General features: G+C 41.2%; 3 protein-coding genes across 3 annotated transcripts in view; 1 reads left to right on the top strand and 2 right to left on the bottom strand.

Annotated features, from left to right (window-relative positions):
- The window catches only part of LOC124271635 (KAT8 regulatory NSL complex subunit 3-like), a 38272-nt gene extending 36779 nt beyond the window's left edge, over positions 1–1493 (bottom strand). Inside the window, 1 exon segment of the mRNA XM_046706789.1 lies at positions 1389–1493. The gene's annotated coding sequence lies outside the window, so the exon portion shown is untranslated.
- Positions 1494–5807: 4314 nt separating this feature from the next.
- LOC124271634 (circadian locomoter output cycles protein kaput-like) lies at positions 5808–26137 on the bottom strand. The gene is made up of 10 exons (XM_046706788.1): positions 26127–26137; positions 25774–25931; positions 20681–20784; positions 12274–12363; positions 11705–11818; positions 10938–11045; positions 9607–9797; positions 9383–9489; positions 8010–8151; positions 5808–7384 (listed from the first exon to the last, which is right to left on the bottom strand). Exons 1-10 carry the CDS (start codon positions 26135–26137, stop codon positions 6130–6132), a joined length of 2280 nt encoding a protein of 759 aa, XP_046562744.1. The 3' UTR covers positions 5808–6129.
- LOC124271668 (AP-5 complex subunit sigma-1-like) lies at positions 13637–14480 on the top strand. Its single transcript, XM_046706826.1, has one exon. The coding sequence runs from the start codon at positions 13719–13721 to the stop codon at positions 14286–14288; it is 570 nt and encodes a 189-aa protein (XP_046562782.1). The 5' UTR covers positions 13637–13718; the 3' UTR covers positions 14289–14480.
- Positions 26138–26710: the final 573 nt, after the last annotated feature.

Below are 26710 nucleotides of genomic sequence, written 5' to 3'. Positions count from 1 at the left end.
AAAATACTGGGTCTCCATTCACTTTCAAGGTGAATGAACTCTTATTTCGAACAAAGCCAAATGCAAAAGAACCAATACCAAAATATATAGTCTTATCGTTAATACCAGTCACAGAACCAATACCAAAATAAATAGTTTTATCGTGTTTATGATCATATTATCTGATTAGACATTTTCAGGATAGACTGACCAATTATTCTCACAAAGATTCAATGTAATCATGGTAATGACATTCATTGTCAAAATAACGACTTATCAAGTACTGTTTAGATTTTAGTTTGGATAATTTGTTTTATAACAAGACCAGTTAATCAGTTGACAGAATGATTTTCTTAGCCTTTAAACATGCTAAACATACAAAGATATATTATGTGTTATGAAAGAAATATAACAGATAAACTTGATGAAGAAGAATGTCGATAAACATGATAGAGCTGTTATCATGGTTATACAATCAGAAAATTTTCCAAAGTGCATTCAGGCCATGTGTCAGACAAAATTGCAGAATATGACATCAATACAAACAGTAACCAAGTACAGTCTGCAGTTCTTCTAGCCACCAGTTCAATACTCTGAATCTTGTAAAATGCATATCAATCTAGTGTGCTTTGCTATTAACAGACTATATAATAAAAGAAATACATACCAAAATTATGCTAAGAGCTAAATCTAGACATAAATCTTGCAAGTAGACTTTGAGGCTTTTGGCACAGACTTGAACAGATCAATGTCTTCCACTTATCACTAAATTCAATTAAACTAACATGTTAAAACTCATCCTTATCAGATGAGGAATATATAATATTCAGGTGATATGAACTAGAATGAAATCTATCTAACTGTATGAAAACATAATGAAACTATCTATCTAATATAGAATAAGGAGAAATATGTCTTACAAACCTTGCTTTAGCAGATGACATAAATTATGCAAAAGACATACAAGTATATCATACATATGATAAGTAATCATTAATTTATTGATCTTCGCTCTCATCGTCTACCGGTGGTCTCTCTGAATAAAAACACTACAACACAACAGTAGACCAAGACTAACAGTGACAAACACAGCGTCAATGTATTAGTTGGCCTTATAGAAAGCAAATCAAATAAGTTAAGTTGTGTTGTTTTTATATGACTGACAACTAAATGAAGATGAAACACTGAACAAACGGAAATTCTACATTTGCCGTGTTAAGGATGTTTGTTTTAATGACCGTCGATGCCTAGTCTCATAGATTGACTGAAGCGTCGTACTAGTGTTTACAAAAGCATCCTCCATGTTGTCTACCACGCTGTTCCGAGCTTCCGTGTTTTTGGCGAAAACACAACCTGCAAATGGGTCAGGTGCATTATCTACAACAATTATAAGGTTGTCAGATACTTACCAGTGAAGTCTTATAAACTATACCGCTGATAATTATGTAATAGCCGTCAAGTTTGATGTCTACAGCCTTCTCCACAACATAATCCAAAATGGCGGTAAAATGCCTTATTACCTCCCCTTAGCAGGTGCCCTGTAAAATACTAAAACGAAATATGATTTTCAGTTCCCCTTATGAATAATGATACTGTGATGCGACTAAGGGGCATGTCTGTCATCATCACCCATTAACGGATCCAAAGGAAGCTGTGTTGGGGCAAGCGGAGTGGGTAGAGCATGGTTTGTGGGAATGTACACATCATTTGGTGGTAGGAACATGTGTCACCTTTTGCAACACATGTACACAACATGTTTCGGTATAAATAAACGTACATAGAACCAATTTGAATTTAAAGGTATTTTTGACCACTGTCTAAATGCCATTGTGTAATCATTCAAAGATATTGATTTCTCAACCAAACATGAACTTTTAAAACAATCAAACAAAACAATACGAACTGCACTGGCACTTGAAACTACTGATGTTGATGTTCAATTCGTAATTGTGGTAATACCAATACCCACTCACGAAAATCTAAGGAACTAAGATTTGTTCGTTCTGAAGCTCTGCTTCTGCTACGTACGCATGTGGACATACTTTTCTTTCATCAAGAGTAAATGATTAAACAGTGTATGAAATAAGGCCCGTCCGACCGCCCGAGACGGTCTAGATTTCTGCTGGACGGTCTAAATTTACAGTTAGCCAGCCCGATGGTCTGGTAAAATTTTTAGAAGTTCCATACATCTGAGTAAATTCACCATATTTGGTCTGGTTAAATCCATTTTGGGCTGGTAACATTTTGACATTACTAACCCTGATGTCTGGCTGGATTTTTGGCTTATTTCATACACTGGTAAATGCAAGAGCTCATTCTGTTTATACATCCGTTGATTATCGGCACAGAACGACCCCAGGGATAAGATCAGTAATTGAGGTCCTGGGCCCCTTTAGATAAAGCGATCTTAGTGCTACGATGATTTAAGCCTAACTCCCAGTGGGAGTTACGATCGCCTTAACCGCTTATATCGCTTTGTGAAATTAGACCCTGATTATTTCGATGTTACATTCTCATTAACACATGATATTACGGTATTATGGTCTCTGGATATGACCTTTCACTCTGATAACGTGCCTCAAGGCACTGGGCACATATTGTCCACTTGTCCAAGACGCTACAAGTCGCCGTGCAGAGTTGTGTCCCTTGGCAGTCTATGCCTATTTGCTTGAACCCCGGTTCGCTCCTTTGTTTCTTAGCGCCACCCCTGTGCTTGTGTGGTAAACGTCTGAGACTCGCACTACTTAGGGTTTCCCTCCCACATAAAGCTGGCGCGTCGTGATATAACTGGAATACGGTTAAAGCGGCGTTAACCCAACTCACTCACTCTTTTAGAGAGATAGCGCAACGGACTTAAAGCTATGATTCTACTGAGACCACGTGATCAGGCTGAGTGTGAGCTTCAGACGGTGTAGACTGTTAACCAGTCTAACAACTAGTCTCTGAAATGAACGGAAAAAGTTCATAGTAAAAAAATATATATAATGAAAAGGAGCCCTGTTTAAGCTGAAGCCTAGACTTGCCACATTTTCTAGACTCTTTCTTGGATATATTTGTTTCAGGGTCTGTACGAGAGACTAACTGTTAACCAGTCTCTCATGTTTCGTTTCATTAGGTTTCGTGTGTAATAAAAGGGTTATGTAACACACAGGTTACAGTGTAGTATATATGTAACCCTGCTTCAGCTGTCACTTGGCACTGAGCTTTCATACAAAAGTATGACTCTCCCAACTTATCACACGTGTTCTGTTGCAAAATCGAGTCACTATTTGTTGAAGTACTGTCGATTTGATCTGATGTAAATTCTGTCGGAACTAAAATGAATTTTTGATTACTCAGTAACGTTGCTGGTCGTAAAAGGTGACCAAATCGGATCAGTCGTTGTATGGTTTGCCAGACGTTGTATTTGGAATACTGCTGATTGCAGCGTTGGAATCGAAAATCCACTCACTCACCCTTTGACATGAACGAGAGTACTTAACACTAGCTATGCTCCAAGGCTGTACCGAATGCTGAGCCAATGGCTGTATAGTAATTTTATCCTTTAAAGAGGCAAGTCTAGACGAGGGACAGTACAAGGACGCCAGGCTGTTATTTATATTTTTTTGAAATCATCATTTAAAGTATTAATTATTACCTTAGAGACTTGTGTAAGTCTAACTTAACACTTGATCGTTGAGGTCTGCCCCACAGCAGTTGTATACACCGACTGGGCGGTGGGGTAGCCTAGTGATTAAAGCGTTGGCTTGTCACGCCGAAGACCCGGGTTCGATTCCCCACATGGGCACAATATGTGAAGTCCATTTCTGGTGTCCCCGACCGTGAGATTGCTGGAATATTGCTGAAAGCGGCGTAAAACTAAACTCACGGTATACACCAACGTCCTATATCCTATAAATAAGGACATGGATTCCTTGACTTTACTTCTTGATATGGAACAGCGAATATATCGCATTCAGTACACATATACCTTACTGAACAGTTATAACAAACATCCAATCCTAGTTATCTAGTGTATTATGATTATACATCACCATTTTAATAGTAGAGAACGAATATCATGTCTTAATTACATGTGAAAAATATTCTAAGTTAAGGTATAAATTTCTCCCCATGGTGCAAGATAGATTAATGATAAATATTTTAAACTGTGACAATCAACATCTGATCCATGCTGTTGCTTTATTTTTTTAAATGTGTTTGCAATTAGAAATGTGTAAACAGTCATCAAATTTCAATATGTACATCACGTGGCAAATGTTAAAATGTTTTATCTGCATTTGTACCAGGGGCCTTGAGCCTGAAGTATTGAAAATAAACTGTCTGTCTGTCCATATTAGAAAAATACTTCCGATTGTCTTGCAAGTTCATAGGATTTCTAGAACCAACCCTTAAAACTCCAGTGTGCAGAATCATGTAATGTCAAATGTCAAGATCGCTTTGATTTTATTTGGATCAAACTTTATATTTTCATCGCAGTGTGAGTGAGTGAGTAAGTAAATGACAGATCACTGTTAGTCCCCCGCCGCAACGCGGAATGGGTGACACTGTATTCAGCAGCGTCCGTCCGTACGTCCGTCCCGATTCCTGTTAACGCGATATCTCATGAACTGTTGCATCCAATGTCTTCAAATTTGGTGACAGCCTACGTTGGGGGATTCCGCAGACACCAGTCGATATGGGTGACCTTGACCTTTTTCTTATTTTCAAGGACACCACAACACTTTGACTATTTTTCTCTATTTAACTCTTGTTAACGCGATATATCCCATGCACTGTTGAACCCAATGTCTTCAAATTTGGTGACAGCCTACATTGGAGGATTACGCAGAATCCAGTCGATTTGGGTGACCTTGACCTATTTCAAGTACACCAGAACACTTTGACCACTTATGAAACATATGTAAACGCCATATCTCATAAAACGTTGCATCCAAGTTTAGCCTCCGAGCTGAAGAATATATTGCCATTTCTTATAAATTTGATGTCAGGAATTAACAAATTTAATGTCAGGATGTCAGGGTAGGGTAGTGTAATTGCTGACCCCCTAGCACATGTGTACAAAATTGCTGACCCCCTACATTCCCAGAACAAAATGAGTGACACCCCCCCTAAAAATCATCATTTCTCACCCTCTTTCTCCTCTTTTGTTAACGTGTAGTGAAGTTTGTCTGCACACTCTTTATAAAGGTCATTTAAGAGAAGCTGTACATCGAATACACATAATTTATTAAAGGTTTGATACACACACACAATGACAGCAACTTTTATCAACGGCCGCTTTCAGGTTTATAGAGTATTCCCTTTCAACTGGCAAATCAGTTAAAACCGAGTCTGGGATTCGACACCAAGATCATGTCCTTGCGAACCCGAGCGCATCTCTGTAGATCTAAACTGAATGTGTCGTAGAAGACGGGGCCACCAGGGGACCACTTGGACCAGAGTGTGAGGTACAGAAGTGATGCTCCCTAGGGGTTTCTAACACCTGAGTCAAACAGTAAACGCAAAGACTGTAATGAAGCCGGCCATTTTATCAGACATAACAACCAACAAGCGGAAATGAAGCCGTTTGGAAAAGCATGGCGATTTTGATTTGTTGATTTGCTTTCAATTCAGTTTAATGCCGTTGAAAATATATAGAGTAGTTTTAGTATTATCACGAGTGTCCTTTTAAGTAAGTCCGATCATTTATATACTTGTTGAATGAAACGGTTGAAGCCTGCTTGAAGAAACAGGTGGAGAGTGCATGCACTCCCTGTATCAAATTCACTATCAACATGTTAGCAAATGGCTTTGATCCAATGGGTGTTCATCATTTTGGTCGCATGTTGTATAATTAAGTGTTGACTTAACTGCTTGAGTTTGTAACACAGACACATTGTTCAATATCCAACGAGGAAGATTGAGGCCTCTTTTACGTAGGTATAACTTTTGACCTAGTGGTCTCCCCATTTGCCGTTATGTAACCACGTGACCTCCATCAAGTATGACGTCACACTACTCAGGATAATTCTTGCACATGGATGGTGAAAATGTGAAAGAAACACATAAATCAGGAAAAAAAGGTGATCCTCAGAAATGTTGAAATTCTAAGTTGTATTTTGCATTGTCCTTCGTGAGTTTATGAGCACAGACGAATCGTTGATATTGTCAGACTTCATTCAGATACTCCAGGAAGCTGCCAATAGATGGAAGATCCATGTAGCCTCTAGCATGCACGGGCTGTCCGTGCTCTACGATCATCATGTGATTTTCAACCTGAGCCTGCGATTGGCTCCTTTCATTATTTTGCACACGGCACCTTGCAGCATATGCGCATGACTGACTAGACGAAGGGCTCGGTTTCATGGAACCCTGTAGGGAAAATGCTGATTCATACGGTCCCATAGGTCTTTGATTGGATCTACTGTTCTGTGGTCTACAGTTCCCAACACTTTCTCGAGGCACGTGTTGTCTCTGTAAAGAGCGAGTCCCCTGTTCGTATTCACAGTAACCTAAATATTTTTCTGCCGTTCTTTGTAAATCCTGAATACAGGGCGCTGCAACATAGTTCTGCTGAAAACACGAATAATTTGCGGTGTTAAATGTCCTATTTGAATCCCCCTGATCCCGTAGGAGCGAGTGTTGATACTGAAGTCGTGGCGGAGGCGGGGGCGTCCTTCGAGGGTAGACGTCTACGTTGTAGTGGTTGTGCTGGGGTGATGGGGGTGGGGACGGCGGCATGTTGTGGACATAGGGTGGGTGGGGGTAATACCCTGACATGGAAAGACCTTGCATCATCTGGAAAGGTGGACAGTTGTAACCCTGAGCTGAGAAAGACTGAAGCATGCTTCTTTGAAACGAAGCATCATTAGCTTGGAACCGGCCAAACTGAAATCCTTGCTTCTGGGGCAAATCGTCAGGTGTATTCCACGTGGAATCGTGTCCATTGTCTGCGGAGCAGGGGTACAGATTCTGCCCTCTGAATTCATTCATTGTCTGTGCTGGAATCTCTTGGGCACAGTCATAACCCTGATCCTCCCATTCCGTCATCATCTTGAACGCCGTCTGATCCATCTGGGTCTGCTGACGTCGCTTGAACTCCTGGTACTGAAGCTGCTTCTCTCGTTGGGAGATCTTGTGGGCCACGTGACTAGACGGCAGGATGGGTGAGTGTCTGTCTGACAGAGCGTGCCAGCTGGATGGACAGGGAGCCCCTGACAGACTGTGGACAGCCACCAGGGCCTCGTCCTGTGTACCAGGGTGGGTCTGGAAGCACATTCTCTTCATGCTGGGCTCCATGATATTCGGACCGTCCTTCCAGACCGAGCCGTACTCTGGTATTTGTGATATGCACATGAGGTCGTTGATGGCGTAGCGCTGTCTGAGGACAGATTCTTGCTGGATGTATGTGCTGTCCTCCTCCCTGCAACAGAGCGAACATATGTTGGGATGAATAATGTTCTAATAATAAGTTATCAACCAATCTAGAGGGGGACATAGGTTGATGCTCGAGTGAGTGAGCGAGTGAGTATAGTTTTACGCCGCTTTAAGCAATATTCCAGCAATATCACGGCGGGGGACACCAGAAATGGGCTTCACACATTGTACCCATGTGGGGAATCTAACCCGAGTCTTTGGCGTGACGAGCGAACGCTTTGACCACTAGGCTACCCTAGATGCTCGGAGGGCCCTGGGCACATAAACTAACACAGAGGCGACATCAACCCATGTCACCCGAGGAACCTTCCACGCACCAAACTATATTACATATATGTCTTGTGCAAGCGCCGTTTGGTCCGAATCGTCAAGAATACCACAGTTAATAATCAATTATAGAGGACGACAGAAACAAAGAGTTATTCCCCTTGGATCTATTTCATTCGGAAAATATCGTACATATGTAAACATGTCGGAAAATGTAATGCCAGCTGTTCGGCAATGTATGAGGGGAACATGTGAAATGTACCTTACGTATTTGCGACGTTCTCAACAACATAAAGGCAAGGTAAGATAAATGGACGTAAAAGGAGTACATGGTTCTATATTACCTAACCGGACAATGTGAGAAGACGATGGAGAACTTCTTGGAGTTTTTCGAGATGACCTTGCCGCGACTCTGCAGCCACACCCACCCGCCATGTTTGTTTTGCAGCCGGAAGTACATGGTTTGTACGTCACTGCTGTCTGTCACTACGAGAGGAAAGGAGACTATATTTGTTTACATGGTTAAAGTGACTACACGCACGCACACAAATACATACATGTACACATACATATGAATGGAAACGTCTACTCTGTGGTAACAGACGCCCGAAAACCTATTCTCTATTCAAAGCCATATAGCTGGAATATTGCTGAGTGCGGCGTAAAACTAAATACTCACTATTCTCTAATCATTGTGAGTGAGTATGGCTTTTCGCCGCTATTAGCAATATTCCAACAATATCACGGCGTGAGATACAAGAAATGGACACTACCCATGTGAGGAATCGAACCCGGGTCTTCGGCATGACAAGGGAACGCTTTAACCACTAGGCTACCCAACCGCCCTTCTCTAAACATACGATAAGTAATCTCCATTGTACGATTCTGACCATATCATAGACAGCTGTTTATGAATTGCTTTCAAATAGTTATGATACCAGATGTTCGATAAAGGGTGAGCGTATCCTGCCCAACATGTGCCATCCTTCACAAACACAAGTCAATTGTTCACCCTATGAAAACCGGGATTGATTGTGATTCTAAAATGTGGTTGGTGGAATCGTACACACGACTTGGCCGCTACCACAGGTTTCTTAAGGTTATTGTTATGCCTGAAGGGTCGGATTCAAACGTCCTAGTATGAGTGACCGAGTCAGGTTTTACGCCGCATTTAGCATTATTCCAGCCATATGACGGCGTCGGACACCAAGGACCCCCTCACATTACAAACGCTTTAGACATCTATCTATATCCTCCTTTGGTAGGGGCGGTGGGGTAGTCTAGTGGTTAAAGCGTTGGCTCGTCACGCCGAAGACCCGGGTTCGAATCCCCACATGGGTACAATGAGTGAAGCCCATTTCTGGTGTCCCCCGCCGTGATATTGCTTGAAATTATGCTAAAAGCGGCGTAAAACCAAACTCAGTCAGTCAGTCAGTCAATCATCTTGCACCGTCATTCAATATATAATGTCCTCCTTTGGTAGTCAGTGGTTAAAGCGTTCAACTTTACCGAAAAGGCCCGGGTTCGATTCCCCACAAGTGTGCAATGTGTAAAGCCTATTTCCGGTGTCCCCTGCCGTGATATTGCTGGAATATTTCTCAAAGCGGCGTAAAACCCAACTCAATCACTCACTCCGCCTTTAAACGTACAAAAACAGTCCTCGTTAACATCGCATTATCTAATGATTTTTTCGTATGGACAATGAAACACAACATACATTGCCTGTGACAAGCTGCACATGTTGCGATGTCTTCTGGGTGGATGAGGGAGTAGAAAGAGCGACCCTCCATCTCTGGGCTGGTGTAACCTGTCACAGGAAGCGCTCTGAAACATACGCATCAAATTATTGTCGACATAGGAAAACAAACAAACAAACAAACAAAACAAAACAACAATAAACCAACCAACAACAAATATTAGAAGATAGGAAATCTGGATTACTTCTTATCGATTTCTCTGATGGAGAGGTCAAGGTCGTGTTTGGACCAGAAGACGTTTTGCTTGAGTTCCTGGTCGACTTCCGTTGTGTTGATCATGAATGGATGACAGAACAGGAACAGAATCTGGCAGGATGTTCTGTTGGACTTGGACAGCTGAGACAGGTGTTCCACCTTCCCAGAGCAGAGCATCTTCTGTCAGGAATTAATATGGAATAAATCACACGATGTCCACTGGCTGTATAACATGTTACATGCAAATATGATGTTGTCATCTTCATAAATGTATTGTTGCTACTAAATTATGTTGTATATTTTCACAAGATGAACAATTTAGATGAACCATTTTTATATGATGTGAATGTTATTCTTTGCCGAGGGACTCGTGAAGGTCCGGGTTAGAATATTGATCTTCAGTAACCCATGCTTGTCGTAAGAGGCGACTAACGGGATCGGGTGGTCAGGCTCGCTGACTTGGTTGCCACATGTCATCGGTTCACAATTACTTAGATCGATGCATCACTGAATTGTCTGATCCAGACTCGATTATTTACAGACTGCCGCCATATATCTGGAATATTGCTGAGTGCGGCGTAAAGCTGAACTCACTCACTCACTAGTACTCTTATGAGGTATGATAATATGTCGATGCTTCGTTTAGTAACCGAAGTGTTTGGTAATATGATGAGGGTTTGTGTCACAAGTGATATGTGGAAAAGTGTATAATGATACCATGGGCACAATGTGTTAAGCCCATTTCTGGTGTCCCCCGCCGTGATATTGCTGGAATATTGCTAAAAGCGGCGTAAAACTAAACTCATTCAGTCAGTATAATGATACGGCGAGGCTTTGTATAGTATGCAGACAATTGTATGGTGAGTGAGTGAGGTTTGTTTTACTCCGCTTATAGCAATATTCCAGCAATATCACGGCGGGGGACACCAGAAATGTGCTTCACACATTGTACCCATGTGGGGAATCGAACGCGGGGCTTGACGAACAAACGCTTAACTGCAAGGCTAACCCACCGCGCGAAAATTGTATGGTATGGCTTTGTGTTGAAATATGCAGAAACTTGTACGGTAATACGGCGAGGCTTTAGGGAGTAATATGCGGACCATTGTATTGTAGAATGGTGAGGCTGTGTGTGGGAATATACTGAATAATGGTATGGTGTGTGTGGGATATACTAAATAATGGTATGGTAGTAAGGCGAGGCTTTGCGTTGGAATAGTCTGCATTACTCTGCATCCATCCATTAATTTGTCTGGTATCGTCCGGATTACCGAGGTTCACGTTTATATAACTGCTAGTGCTTGTCTCTGTACTACTTACGAGATACCCTGCCGAGGTTCCGTTGAAGCACTTCATCCGGCACAGGAAAGACACCGGCTTGCAGGTGTCCGGCTTCTCAGGGACCTCACCCTCCTTGTCCGAGGACTCCTGAAATATCATCCTGGTTTTGTGATTGGAGCCGACACTTTGATGTATAGTTTTAACGGGGGTAGGAGTTGAGCTGGTTTAATAATACTTTTATGATGTTTTACTCTTACATTTGATAGAGTCAACTTTCTTAGCGCCAGGGAAGCAGGTTTTGTGAAATGATTTCTATGCTTTTAAGTTTGAGTGCTTGAGAGAGTGAGTTAGGTTTTACGTCGCTTTAGGCAATATTCCAGCAATATCACGGCGGGGACACCAGAAATGGGCTTCACATATTGTACCCATGTGGGGAATCGAGCCTGGATCTTCGGCGTGACGAGCGAACGCTTTAACCACTAAGGCTACCCCATCGCCCCATTGAAGTTTGATACAGCAGCCAAAAAATATTTTGTCTCAAGCATCTGCCACGGCTGTAGGGTGGCCATGTGGTTGTAGGGTGGCCACGTCGACCGTCCGTGGTTTATTCGCCAACTGGATACAATGTGTAAAGCGAGTTTCTGGTGTCCCTATCGTGATATGTTGGACTTTCGCTAATGCTGCGTAAACATACAGCCACACAGTCACTCTTAATTGTTTGGCCATATGGTATTTTGGGTATCATACAGCTCTGTTTATAGGGAACACACACACACACACACACCACACACCCCCACCCGACTTACCGCAGTTGTCGTCTGCAGCTGTATGGGTCCTAGCGTGTGCTCCAGAACGACCTTGACCTCCTGGTGGTCACCTGGGTGGATAACGCCGTATACACACCGGTGCATGAGGTCAACCTGACGATAAACGTGTAATTATTCCACCGGTATTAAAGTTCTTGACAGGCATTTAGAAGATGGACGAAAATGAATACATGACACGTTTTTATGAATAACAACTTCTTTTTATTCTTTACACCATGTTTCAGAGCTAATTCTTGCTCCTTCATCAGGTGATTGCGAGCGTTAGCTCTGAAACGTCCTATAAAGAATAACAACAGGTTGTTATCCAGAAAAACGTGTCATGTATTCACTTCTAAATGAATTTCAAGAACTTCAAATTGTCACTAAATCTTTTTATTGATATTGAAAACTTTAATTTAAGATATATTATGTTAATTTGACTTTATAACACCAATAAATAAGTGATTGGTGTAATAAAATAGGAATACATAGAAGCACGGTGCCTGTCGTATGAGCAGGAGTGATGAACCTGACAACGTTTACATGGATTTATAAATAAGTATCCCTACCTGATTGAAGCCGAGATACTGCAGGATGTTCTCCGACACATACAGCACCGTCCCGTCCGAGGTGATGACGAGAAGGAAGCCATCCAGAAGCTGAATCAACAAACAAACACAAGATATTGGAGTGAGTGAGTGTGGTTTTACGCCGCTTTTAGCAATAGTCAAGCAATATCACGGCGGGGGACACTAGAAATTGGCTTCACACATTGTACCCATGTGTAGAATCAAACCTGAGTCTTCAACGTGACGAGCAGACGCCTTAACCATTGAACTTCCCAACCGCCCCCATAAGATATTGGTCTTTCCTTGTCAGATAGTAAGTTTATCTCTTCCAGTAACCATACATTTTTCATGAAGACGCAGGTAAATATTCTTTTTTTTTCAAAGTTATTATATGTGTACATTTAAAACAACAACAAAAACAACCCATAAAAACATCGTATCTAGAAGAAGACTGAACGTAGTTTATCATTATGGAAATATTATTTAACTTTTATTCAATAAATATTTTGTTTTCCGTAACTTGATAGACACAAAACAGATAAACAGACTGGCAAAATAATCTAAATAGTTGAAATTACTGTGTAATTTAAAATTGTGTCACAATGTTTGTTGAGCTGACCCGTTGTGACATACTATTTGATAATATCTCCGATAATACCCGTATTAGAAACATCACCATCAGATAACTATTTCTTTTTTGTTTTATCCTTAGCCACCCAAAAAGGGAGAACTCTTCATTTGCCTAACTGTCGGGATCAGTCTTTTAATAACAAAATATCTGATTTTATCTCACAAAAGTTTTGAAAGTCAAAGGATTTCATGTGATTCATATATCCAGAATAAATTCAACGCTCCAGCTACCTAAAATAATTTCTGTGCTTCAGCTATCTAAAATAGACAGCCGTGAAGGTCCGGGTTAGAATATTGGCCTTCAGTAACCCATGCTTGTCGTATGAGGCGACTAACGGGATCGGGTGGTCAGGTTCGCTGACTTGGTTGACACATGTCATCGGTTCACAATTGCTTAGATCGATGCTCATGCTGTTGCTCACTGGATTGTCTGGTCCAGACTCGATTATTTACATACCGCCGCCATATAGCTGGAATATTGCTGAGTGCGGCGTAAAACTTAACTCACTCACTCACTCTAAATAGACACTATGTAATTATAATAGTTTAAATAGATAAAATTAATTAGGTTATATTTGTATCCCGAGGTTTGAATTTATATATAAAAATATCTTTGGCACTGTAAACAGAAACCCACACACCCATATGATTCAAAGATGGTAATGGAGAATGTCTGTATTTCCCGCCAAATCTACTAAAGGGAAGCCACTCTCATTTAGCATGTAAACACACATTCGCTTCCGGGTTCACTGACAACGCTCACGCGGACGCGACGACCGTGTAACTGCCCATGGAGTGATCCAAGCTTACACAACATGGTTTACACGTTCATAATCAACACTTTGTTGCCTGGATCGAGTAAGATCATATACTACAAGCACTTTGTTCCGTATGACGTCGACATTGTTGACGAGAGCACCACAGCAGCCGAGGTCCGATCAGGCAGGCGAAAACAGCGACAACAAATAGCTGATATGGTTCATTCGGAATACCAGTTCCGTAGATCGCTGGCCAATAGGTCTGTCGAAGAAGATGTACTGAGACTTGGAAACGATGACACCCTTCCCGATTTAGAAACAGGCCATATATTGTTGACTACTGATTCCGAGCAGTTTGTCACGTGGATGGGCGCAGGATACACCGGATTCGCGTTGGTTTGTGACACAACTGAAAATCGGTTACTGGCGGAATCGGTTCTGAGACTGCTGATCCGTTACCTACAGGAGCACGTGCGCGTCCTCACCCAGCCGACCGACGTTGGACTGAGGACGGACAGGGTGGGGCTGGTTCTCAGCCGGTTCCTCCCTCAAGGGTCGCTGCTGTTCATGAACAACAGGGTGGTGCGGCAGTTTGAGAAGGAACTGGATACCCTGATGAAAAGCTGATGCTATGTTTGAAGAGACGTGTGACTGGATTTGCCAAGAGGACCTTTGAATTTGCCCACAACTATACATTGTGTAGAACGTATTCACCTATGTGTAAAGACGTCAATAATATCTCGGTAATATGTCGTCACTGATTGTGTGAACTTAAGGTCTGTGTGTCTTCCAAACGTGCAATAAAATGTGTCTGATTTTGCTGATATTATTATGTTGTTGAAACGCCTATTAGAAAGAAAGTATACACTTTTAAAAACTGAAACTAGAAATAGTTATTCGATTGTGATGTATGTGATACAGGTATCACAGGCGATATTACGTGATATGTTGCAGTTTGTCACATAGTTTATTCATTTCAAAACATTATATGATTTTTTTTTCACGAATTATTTTCCAATAACTTTTCAACAATTACCTGTTTCTATTAAATTGATCAAATATACATTACATTCGAAACAGTCAGATCTATGTTCCACAACATGTATATATAACAGAGTTATATGTGTGTAACAATGACGTGTCAGGTTAGTGTGTTTCATATACAGTTTAACCTGGTTCATCCGCAAACCCAACATTCAGAGTGGCATTATTCCCTCCCTTTCTGCTACAAGGTTACCGTCTGGATTAACCCGGATCACTGTATAAGGTAAACGAGAGATGATACTACAATAGCTTGGAGTACCGAGCCAATCTCTTGTTAGCCCCATGCCTGTCTTGAAAACTGACTTTAATGGGCCACAGTACGTGCTAAACGTTTTTTACAATAAACACCTTGTAGTATGTAAGCTATTTAAATGTATAACGTTTGTTATGATTCAGTCTAGGAAAGCTTGAAAATACACGTTTTTCGCCGCATTTAGCAATATTCCAGCAATTTCACGACAGGGACACTTTAAATCACACACGTGGGGAATCGAGCCCGGGTCTTTGGTGTGGCGATCGAACGCTTTAGCCATTTGGCTATCGCTCTTCCCCCCCCTTTTTCAGCTTTGCGTTCAATATAAAATTCTTTCCTTGGTATTTTAGTGATATTTTTTAATGATATACAAGTTTTGTTTGTTGTCTAACCCCGCACTCAGCAATATGGCGGCGGTCTGTAATTAATCGAGTCGGTATCAGACAATTCCGCCAAAATATTCTACTGAAATTACAGTCAATTTGATCTGCTGAACATGTTTTCTTCATCAATGAGGTTAGTAATTTAAACAGATTTTATTCACAAATGTGAAAGGGTTTGGAGACAAGTTATCTAACTTAAAATACCCACCCTGATATGTACATACATGCATTTTCAATATTATACATCTTTGGAAGGAATAGAGAAAAGGTACAGGAGGTTAAAGAGAAAAGACAAAGGGACACAACGTAAGTGATCACTCAAAAACGTTTTGATTGATAAATACAAGTTTGTACACATTTGAAAACGTTCATTCTGTTGAATAGTCATATCTGGGCTTCCAAGTAACATTAATGACAATGTGATTGGAGAGTCACATTTTACAATACTTTTCAAATTTAACATTAATGTCTCTCCTTGAATGCTATACAGTTTACATTCTAATAGGAAGTGATGTACATTATCACAAGCGTTGCCTGAGTAACAAGAAGCCGACTCTTGTTGAAACGATACATAGTTTAGTTGACTAATCATATATCTTAACAATGTTACATACGGCATTAAAATAAATTAAAGTTAAAATAATAATTCTTCTCATGATGAAGCGCTCATAAAACTTTCACACTTTCAATAAGACTATCGTTGCAGAATGGTTAGTCCCTGAACCACATTTTCCCTACTGCCTAGCCCTATCTGCAATGCTAAAGTCCTAAATGAAAAAAGTCTAGATTTCTGGTCTCCTTGGGGCTCCCTTTCAATTTATATGGGTTTGTTTGTTACTATGAAAATTATATATATTCAGAGACTAAGCGTTAGTCTATAGAATGGTTTTCGGATAGTCATTGAGGCAACGACCCTGTGCCAGTGTAAGCTCTCCTATCCTGAGCGAGCCTAGTGTATTGAGATTGGTATGTTAGGGAAATTAGTCGACGGGCGAGTGGTCTATGTAGTGAGGGTGTTGCCGGGTGTGGGTGGGACCCTGTAGGAACGCTCACTGCCCACCCTCTCCCCTACAAGTGCCGCACCGTGGTGTCATGGAGGGCGGTTAAGACCTGAGGCATTTATCTTGCCTGTCAGTATAATCGCGGCGGATTTAAACTTGTAAACTCTACAATTAGCCGGCCCGCCATGGAAAACTGTGTTTGCCGGAATCGCTATCTGATCGGCGAGGTTTGTTTGCGTTGGGGGATTTGTGTAAACATATATTGGATTGTGATGACTTATGACTTCTACCTGCATTATCTGTACCACAAAGCGAGAAGCTGGCCACCAGAAGGTTTTTCAATAGGATTGTTTTTAAACTAACAAAGTAATAGAAAACGGGGGAACATGTTTTAATGGTGATGTATCTCAAAACTGATTCGAGTTTACAAATCTAGGCTACGGTTTATGACAGTCGGTCGATAACAGGTGTACCAGGAAAGGGTATTTGAATATTTTGACAAGTTCGGCGAAAACCTGCCATAGTAAGACTATGAGTGTTCTTTTCACCTTTTGGAATTTTTTTTATTTTATTTTTTAAATAAATATCTACTATACCTTGATACCCCCAAATACGTCACAACAGAACAGAAGGCGCAAATTAAGGGCATGGTGGGCGAGCTGGCTAAGGCTTGGGGTGCCGGGATCGAGCCCACCCGTGACCGGTGTAGAAACCTTGAAGTCAACTTTGTCTGTAGACTCTTTCAGTGTTGTTCAATCCCTAGTGTGCAGTACACAACCCCGTGCACTTAGAAGAACCCACGAATCCGTTGGTAAATGACCAGATGGTGGGTACATGAGTGAGTTTAGTTTTACGCCGCACTCAGCAATATCCCAGCTATATGGCGGCGGTCTGTAAATAATCGAGTCTGGACCAGACAATCCAGTGATCAACAGCATGAGCATCGATCTGCGCAATTGGGAACCGATGACATGTGTCATCCAAGTCAGCCAGCCTGACCACCCGATCCCGTTAGTCGCCTCTTACGACAAGCATGGGTTACTGAAGATCAATATTCTAACCCGGACCTTCACGGGTCCCAAGTGGCCACATGAATACGTGCAAATACCTTGTTGCAGGTACAGCAACGTGCAGTAAAGTACTGTGACTATGTGTCCCAGTCCACCCAGCTGTGAACGGGTACCTCGTAAGGATGAGAAAGCCACAATAACTGCGCCTAGTGGCTGCAAGAGTTGTATGGTCCCGGGGAGTTGAGATTGATAATACGATGTGCCGTTGAGACTGACATCCAATGATCAAGGGAACACTCCAGCGCCTTGAGCATGTACTAGTTGCGTGGATATGTGCGCTATATAAATATCCTATGATAATAAGCAACTGACTAGGAAGTGAAATTGCGAGGAACCCACCCTGACACCTCCCTATTGTGTAGTACAGACAATGAGACAAATATATACAGTATACAGTGAAGTCAAATAACATTTGGCAAGCCTAGATCAACTGTAGCTGCGGAACGTTTTCCGAAAATGAACGTTTCGTGGCTTTTATTTAAACATTTTTAAGATCATATGCAATGTAATAACTTCTGAAAAATATGTAATGTCAGACACCAATTAAATTTAATAGTCTACCTCTCCCATTGATCCCAAATACATGTACCATATAATTTTCACCCGTTCGTTTATTGCCCCTGAGTACCGTAGAACACGTAACATATATGGAAAGCATTGTGTAAAGGGTACGACTTGACGTTAACTTACTTTAAAAATGTCGAAAAAAAACATATTCGGGAATTCTTTTGGGTAAGTTATTGTATCTTTTAAACTTTAAAATTGTTAAATTCAACATTATTTGCGCCCATTGTACCACACTGTCCAGTCCCAATTGCAAGTAATCTTACCCTCTGAATCCGGCGAATCCCGTGTACCAAATGGGGTTTGGAAGTCGAAAATAATTGTTGCCACATTATTTTATTATTGTCATACTAAATAATTAATGTCCATGGTAAAATGTTCAAGTTGCTGAAAGATATGTATGACAAGGTATCAGCTTGTGTTAAAGTTGGAAATAAGAGATCTGAAATCTTTAACACATCATCTGGGGTAAAGCAAGGTTGCATGCTTAGCCCAGCTCTGTTTATACTTGTTATCAACAAGTTTGTGGATGAAATGAATAACTGTGGATTAAGAGGAATATTTGTCAAAGATGGTTTAAATGATATTCTATTACTGCTTTTTGCAGATGATGTTAGCTTGCTTGATGACACTTATTGGTTTACAAAGAAAACTTGATACATTGTATCGTTTTTGCTCAAAATGGGGTTTAGAAGTTAATCTTGACAAATCTTGTATAGTAGTATTTAGAAATGGTGGATATCTTAAGAAATCAGAAAAATGGTTCTATAATGGAAACCAAATGAATGTTGTATCTCACTATAAATATCTAGGTGTTATTTTTACCACAAAATTGATATGGTCGAGGACATGTGAAACTATATTTAAAATGTTTAAAGATCTTCCACATATATCTTTGAAAGTTGCTTCAGCAATATTTGATAGTAAGATAACCCCAATATTATTGTACGGTAGTGAAATCTGGGGGCATTCATATCGTCCTCACATTGAGAAAACCCAATGTTTCTTTTTCAAACGTTTTCTGTGTGTTAATAAAAATGTTTCTTCCAATGCTGTACTTGGTGAAATTGGCAGGACCCAATTATGCGTTAAATATTACGGCAGATGTATCAAATATTGGTGCAGAATATTACATATGGACAATAATCGACATCCCAAATCATGTTATGAAATGTTAAAGTTGCAAGACGATAGTGGCAGCTGCAACTGGGTTACGCATGTGCGTCTACTTTTATTCCGAACTGGATTTTCTTACGTTTGGATTACACAGGAATGTGGGAATATAGAAACGTTTATAAGTGAATTTAGACAAAGATGTCAAGATATTAAAATTCAAAATTGTTACTCTAGGATAACATCATCTTTTCTAAAAGACTATGGAGCAATCAAGTCCGCCCTCGAACCTGAAACATACATATTGGAACTTTGTCATAACAAGGACCTTTAAGGCTGTTTAAGCCATAAGTTAAATGTTCAACAACAACGTTATAATAATAATATAAATTTCAATGTATTGATATGTGACAAATGTGATTTTAATGTTACACAGGATGAATTTCATGTTTTACTTGTGTGTCCATTCTATTCTGTACAAAGAAAACTGTACTTACCTAGTTATTACCATACGTTCCCATCAAGATTAAAATTTAAACAACTTTTAACAACAACAAATGCACATCTATTGAAGTCAATTGCATTATTTCTAAAGCGTAACTTGCCTGTATGAAAATGAACTAATTACATTGTTTTTGTCTGTCCATCCGCACAATATTGTTCTTATATGTTTGTACTCTTGGCCATGTGGCCTCAAATACTGAATAAACTTCTTCTTCTTCTTCTAAATAATTAATGATTGATTTCGGGTTCTGTGCTTCAGTCCCAGATTGTCTCTTTATAACTATTGTAAAAATTGATACGTGGTACGACAAAATGGCTGTTTTTCAGTGTTTATCTTCTTTTCGCCAATATCCGTGTATTAAAAAAAAGCTGTTCATTTTAGTTGATATGTAAATAACAAACACACAAACCAACAAAAAGAAATATGATTTGAAACATTTCTTTTACACCTTGTAATGTTTCCAGGGGTTCGAAGCATTCGGAACAAACCAGGGAAGAGGGAAACTGAAATTCAGATGGTAAACTGACTGTGTCTTGTCTGCACTTCAAGGTGTCATAGATGAGTACAGAACCAATTAGACCTCCCACATAAAGTTTACTTAAACTCTGTCCTGCGTTGGACTGAAGTGGTGCTATCTTGTAAACGCTAATCCTTTAGCTTTGTGCCACACACTTGACACACTCACTCACCCAAAACAACCAATCAAGAAAATGCCCCCACCAAAAAAAAAAATAATAAATAAATAAATAAAAAAATATTTAAAAAATTAAAAAATAATAATAAAAAATAATAAAAATAATAATAATAATAATAAATATATAAATGGTTTCTTGAATTATCATGCATTCGGAACAAACCAGGCATAAGGGAAGTGAAATACCTCGGATTATTTTACTTTTCTAAGTTTTACATTTTACCGGAACCATTGTCTGTTTCCGCGGATTATATTTCAAGATATCATGCCAAAATTAGTCGCATATACCCCCAACTTTTACTTTCTTTTCTCCTGCGGTGAGCTGGAGTGGAGCGTTAGTGTTTTTCCTTGACCGCCATCAAATTAGGAGCATACCTGTATCGTTCTCTCACCTGTATGCCGTGTTGCCCGTCACTGGCTGGTCCTTTTTTGTCGTCAGCATCTTCACGTTCTTTTACTTCCTGCTTGGCGTCATCGGTTTGGTAGAATCCGGCAGCTGGTGGGTGCAAGGCGAGTGAGTCAGTTTAAGGTGAAGTTATAGATGAGGGTAACGGCACGTTGAAGTGTATAACATACATACAAACACACTGTCGAAGTTTGATGGGTCGAACTTACAGTAAACACTTGGCCAATACTCTTGTTTATTTATCCTATTTCGGTTGTGTCGAACTATGTATAACTCGAAGCATTTACGGTCCCTCCAATTTCGACATATCGGGGTATGACTGTAAACAAATGTACGACGTATGCATGTTTATGGATGCCTGTATTAGCCAGGACTAACGCCGGTTTAATAGTGTACAACCACAGAGATACCATGCCGCCGTTTTAGCATGGATACACAACTTACAGTCAGTGCACTGACTCAAACGCACCCAGTTCTTGCTGTATCCCATTAAAGCTTAGAGCCAGGCAGGGTAACAATAAGTACCATCTTTTAACGTGAAGCTCCAGGTATCGACCCACACTATCCATTCGGCCACTTTTAACGTGAAGCTCCAGGTATCAACCCACACTATCCATTCGGCCACTTTTAACGTGAGGCTCCAGGTATCGACCCACTCTATCCATTCGGCCACAGAGGCAGTTCCTTAGGCGAGTGGGTGGATGGATGAGAGAGTGAGTTTTACTCCACAATGGGCAATATTCCAACTATATTAAGCGACCTGAAGTACCTTATTGGGCTATTCATTTGTTATCGACGAAGAACAGGACATTTACAATGGCAACCTATTCATCTCCGACATCAACACAGAAACGATACCAATTATATTATTCATAAAGGTTGACCCCAGTGTGTACAATAATCATTCGGTTTTCAAATTGTCTATAATTTGAAATTTGATAATATAAAGACGAACCCAAAGCACTCTCGTTAGATGGAGTAAAATGTCTTATTTTTTTAATTTAAGATTAAAACTTTTAAAAATGTTTTGGATTGCCGTAAAATCGTTTTTGTTCCACAGAACTCACTTACATACAGTGTTTGGGGTTAAAACCAAAAGATCACATTATGCCATTCGTACATGCTTGTCTTACCTTGGAAGAATATCTTTGACCGGAAGTACGAGATGACCAGCCGAAAAAACGGTCTGACTATCGAGTTTCCTGCTGAGGGCGGTTCTGTCCACTGGAAGTAGAGCTTCGGCCTTGATCTCAGTTCTCAGTTTATTCGATATCTTTTGGACTTGAAACTTAAATGGAGGTTAAATTCAACGACATAAGCGGGTTTCAAAACATCTTTGAAAAAAACACACAGTCAACTCAAAAATCAGCAAAGCTATAAGCAAGGTATTGTATTATTGTAGCGATAAAAGTGGACAAAACTGGCTTTTGCACTGACAACACTTGCAAGTACATGTATCGCCAAATGAAGGAGTTTTACCTTACGGTCATCCATAAATCATGAAGTCAAAAGGTTAGGGTGAGTGAGTGAGAAATTTTTCTTTGCAATTTCCAGCAATATCACGTCGGGGACACCAGAAATGGCACACGTTGTACCCATGAACTGTATCGAACCACGGGTCCTTCGGCGTGACGAGCGAACGCTTTACCCACTAGGCGCAGTATCCGCGCGCGCGCGCGCACGCACGCACGCGCACACACACCACACACACACACACATACACCAAAGAAAGAGAAATGCTCATCAGTGGTATTGATGCGGGGAGACATTGCCATTGCTAAGAGATAGCCAGAGGAATTCATAAAGCGAAGAGAAAGATCTTCGAAGATGATGCAACATCGGTAGCACCTTCAACTGCTTCCACTCAGGAAAATGTTCATAAAGTACGCTTGATTTGATCGATGACTCACCACACATCAATCAGCCAACACAAAGGGTATCTCATTTCTCGTAAGAGACATAGGACCATTCCCGCTGTGGAAGTAGATACCAACCATACCAGTGGGATTCAGGCACTCGAGTGTAGACTCGAATATTATTCTATTGTCACTTCACGGCCTGATTGTATGTATAGTTTGTGGTAAACGTCTAGACCTGCATCTATTCCCAGGACCTACTACATTTACTAAAAAAGGGTCCAACTGTAAACTCGTTAAAACTGACTTCAGTATTTCACTCTCTCAATCAATCTAAGCACTAAACGTTTAAAGAACAATACTGTAATGCTTCCCCTTGATGTAATATTACAAGACTCCATGTGCACATGAAACAAGGACTTCCTTAACTGATCGAATCTGGAATTCGAAACTCATAGAGCATCCTGGGACCGCCAGGGGAAGCAACTCTGTACATCGGAGTGCTCGCCTTATACCACAGGAGAACCAATGCACCCCCAAACAATACAAAGTGATGTGTTATCAGTGTATGAAATAAACCAAAAACCCAGCCAGACATCAGTGCTGGCAACTTCAAAATGTTACTAGCCCAAAATGGATTTAACCAGACCAGACACCAAGATATGTATGGAACATCTAAAAAGTTTTACCAGATCATCGGGATGGCTAGCTGTAAATCTAGACCGTCCGTCAAAGAGCCCGTCTGGAATGGTCCGACGGGCCTTATTTCATACACTGGTGGGGCGGTGGGGTAGCCTAGTGGTTAAAGCGTTGGCTCGTCACGCCGAAGACCCGGTTCGAATCCCCACATCGGTACAATGTGTGAAGCCCATTTCTGGTGTCCCCGCCGTGATGTTGCTGGAATATGGCTAAAAGCGGCGTAAAACCAAACCTCAGTCAGTCAGTCATACACTGGTGTTATGCAAACAGAAAAAATCTTGTTATGCTTAAGCATGACACGGAAGGATAAGCTGAGGCATGTGGAACCCGTGAACCCTTTCGATGTCATCGGATCGAAATGGGTCACCGCAGCAGGAAATATATTGGCGACTTGAAATCTATAATATAAAACACATCAACAAATATTCCCCTCTATCTCTATTTTTTTATCACAGTTTATGCATACGGGGAAACTGTGAGCTTTAGTAGGTAAAACGCAACGTTCTCGTTGACACTGTTGTGTTAGCAGCCGTGATGACGGAACATTTATAAGCGAGTGTTTGACAGATTCCACACCCTGCGTGGGGTCGGGAGACATGTGTCACCCACAAGAGGAGGGGTGGTTCCCAGATTAATCATACATACTGGACAATCCAGATAAGGTATATTTATCTTAATCCTGTCTGTCGTCAACATAACAACACTCGTTATCTGGAGATAGTTATGGTTAAAATCATATCCAGGTAATGGTCGGTTTATCTTGCTTGTGACATATACTGGCTGTGAGACTGGCCGAGTCGCGAGTATATTGTGATAAATTGCAGTATCTCACATTACCTGAGCAATCAAACAAAGAACACATCCATAACGACAGAATAATTTGAACATTCATTTTAAAATCACACGCCGCGGTAGCAAGAACGTTTGGATGCGCGCGCATAATCGTTACCAGGTTAATGCGACGGCTGCGTCAAACAGGCCGAACAACAGACAGGCCGAGAAGCGGGAGACCCCAGGTGACCACGCCTATTCAAGACAACCACATCCGGTTACTTCACCTACGTAACCGCTTCGTTCCTGCGACGTTAACGGCGGCGACGGGACTGGGACACCGGATCAGTCGACAAACCGTCTACAGGAGACTGCAGGCACATGGTATCCGTGCACGTCGCCCCTACCGCGGAGTCTACCTGACACGTCAAAACAGAGACAACCGATTGATATGGGTCAGGCGTGTTCGGCGGTGGCAACGTCGAAACTGGGCACGTGTCTTGTTTTCGGACGAAAGCCGGTTTTGCCTTTACAAGAACGATGGTCGGCAGCGAGTATACCGAAGAGTTCGCGAACGTTTGGCGCCGAACTGCATCCAGCAAGTCCATGCATTTGGAGGCGAAGGTGTAATGATGCGGGGAAGTATCTGCGGTGATGTGAAAACGAGGCTCGTCATTATTCGGGGGAACCTGAATGCACAGCGTTACCAGGATGAGGTTTTACGACCAGTCGTGCAGCCATTCGCCCAACAGCATCCAGGAGGAATCGTGTTCCACCACGATAACGCTAGGCCTCATACGGCAAGATTGATCCAGAACTTCCTTGCCAACGCCAACATACAGGTTTTGTCATGGCCAGCGTGTTCACCGGATTTGAATCCCATTGAGCACATATGGGATCACCTCAATCGGAAAATCAGAAACGCCCTGCGCCCCCAGCCAACCTCCAACAATTGGAACATTGTCTCCAGGATGAGTGGCAGCGAATCGCCCCTAACGTCATCCGACGTTTGACGTCATCAGCTCGGAGGCGTGTCATGGCATGTATCGCAGCTGCTGGTGGACATACCCGGTACTAAAGTGGCGTGAAGACTGTTTTCAGAGACTACCCTCGCTAGCCTCCTCCACTGTGCTAAAATGAAATTTCAATTTTGGGCACCACACTTCGTTTAAAGCCCTGTGGTAATGATTGTAAATCTTTGATTGCCATGACTTTTTGTACACATGCCGTAACATCATTTATCTAATGAAAGATATCAATTTGAAATGTCTATGTTGTTTGGTTTTCATTTAGTGATCTTTGAAAAACGTGGTATCGTTTCTTTTTGGACACTAGTTTATATTAAGCGACCTGAAGTACCTTATTGGGCTATTCATTTGTTATCGACGAAGAACAGGACATTTACAATGGCAACCTATTCATCTCCCACATCAACACAGGGATTGAGCACCCTTTTACCAATTTTTAATAAATAATAACCAATTATTCTATTCATAAAGGTTGACCCCAGTGTGTACAATAATCATTCGGTTTTCAAATTGTCTATAATTTGAAATTTGATAATATAAAGACGAACCCAAAGCACTCTCGTTAGATGGAGTAAAATGTCTTATTTTAAGTTAAGATTAAAACTTTTAAAAATGTTTTGGATTGCCGTAAAATCGTTTTTGTTCCACAGTGTAACTCACTTACATACAGTGTTTGGGTTATAAACCAAAGATCACATTATGCCATTCGTACATGCTTGTCCTACCTTGGAAGAATATCTTTGACCGGAAGTACGAGATGACCAGCCGAAAAACGGTCTGACTATCGAGTTTCCTGCTGAGGGCGGTTCTGTCCACCGGAAGTAGAGCTTCCAAGGCCTTGATCTCAGTTCTCAGTTTATCTCGATATCTTTTGGACTTGAAACTGAAATGGAGGTTAAATTCTGAACGACATAAGCGGGTTTCAAAATATCATACTTTGAAAAAAACACAGTCAACTCAAAAATCAGCAAAGCTATAAGCAAGGTATTGTATTATTGTAGCGATAAAAGTGGACAAAACTGGCTTTTGCACTGACAACACTTGCAAGTACATGTATCGCCAAATGAAGGAGTTTTACCTTACGGTCATCCATAAATCATGAAGTCAAAAGGTTAGGATGAGTGACTGAGTTTGGCTTTACGCCGCTTTTAGCAATATTCCAGCAACATCACGTCGGGGGACACCAGAAATGGGCTTCACACGTTGTACCTATGTGGGGAATCGAACCCGGGCCTTCGGCGTGACGAGCGAACGCTTTACCCACTAGGCACACACACACACACACACACACACACAAACCCCCAAACAACACACACACACACACACACCAACAAAACAACAACACACATACACCAAAGTTGCAGAGAAATGCTCATCAGTGGTATTTATTCGGGGGGAGACATTGCCATTGCTAAGAGATAGCCAGAGGAATTCATAAAGCGAAGAGAAAGATCTTCGAAGATGATGCAACATCGGTAGCACCTTCAACTGCTTCCACTCAGGAAAATGTTCATAAAGTATGCTTGATTTGATCGATGACTCACCACACATCAATCAGCCAACACAAAGGGTATCTCATTTCTCGTAAGAGACATAAGACCATTCCCGCTGTGGAAGTAGATACCAACCATACCAGTGGGATTCAGGCACTCGAGTGTAGAC

The sequence above is a fragment of the Haliotis rubra genome, unplaced genomic scaffold, assembly GCF_003918875.1.
Source record: "Haliotis rubra isolate DU_JTF1 unplaced genomic scaffold, ASM391887v1 Scf162, whole genome shotgun sequence".
Taxonomy (NCBI): domain Eukaryota; kingdom Metazoa; phylum Mollusca; class Gastropoda; order Lepetellida; family Haliotidae; genus Haliotis; species Haliotis rubra.
The sequence above is the reverse complement of the archived record's forward strand: the minus strand, read 5'-3'. Positions and strand labels throughout refer to the sequence as shown.

Bases quoted from the DNA above. Each gene is read 5' to 3' on its own strand.
- LOC124271668 (XM_046706826.1), top strand. From the start codon at position 13,719: ATGGTTTACACGTTCATAATCAACACTTTGTTGCCTGGATCGAGTAAG.
- LOC124271634 (XM_046706788.1), bottom strand. The intron at 12,364-20,680 runs GTGAGAGAACGA...TTGTTGATTCAG, and splicing joins ACGGGCAACACGGCATACAG to CTTCTGGATGGCTTCCTTCT. The intron at 9,490-9,606 runs GTAATCCAGATT...CGTATGTTTCAG, and splicing joins ATCAGAGAAATCGATAAGAA to AGCGCTTCCTGTGACAGGTT.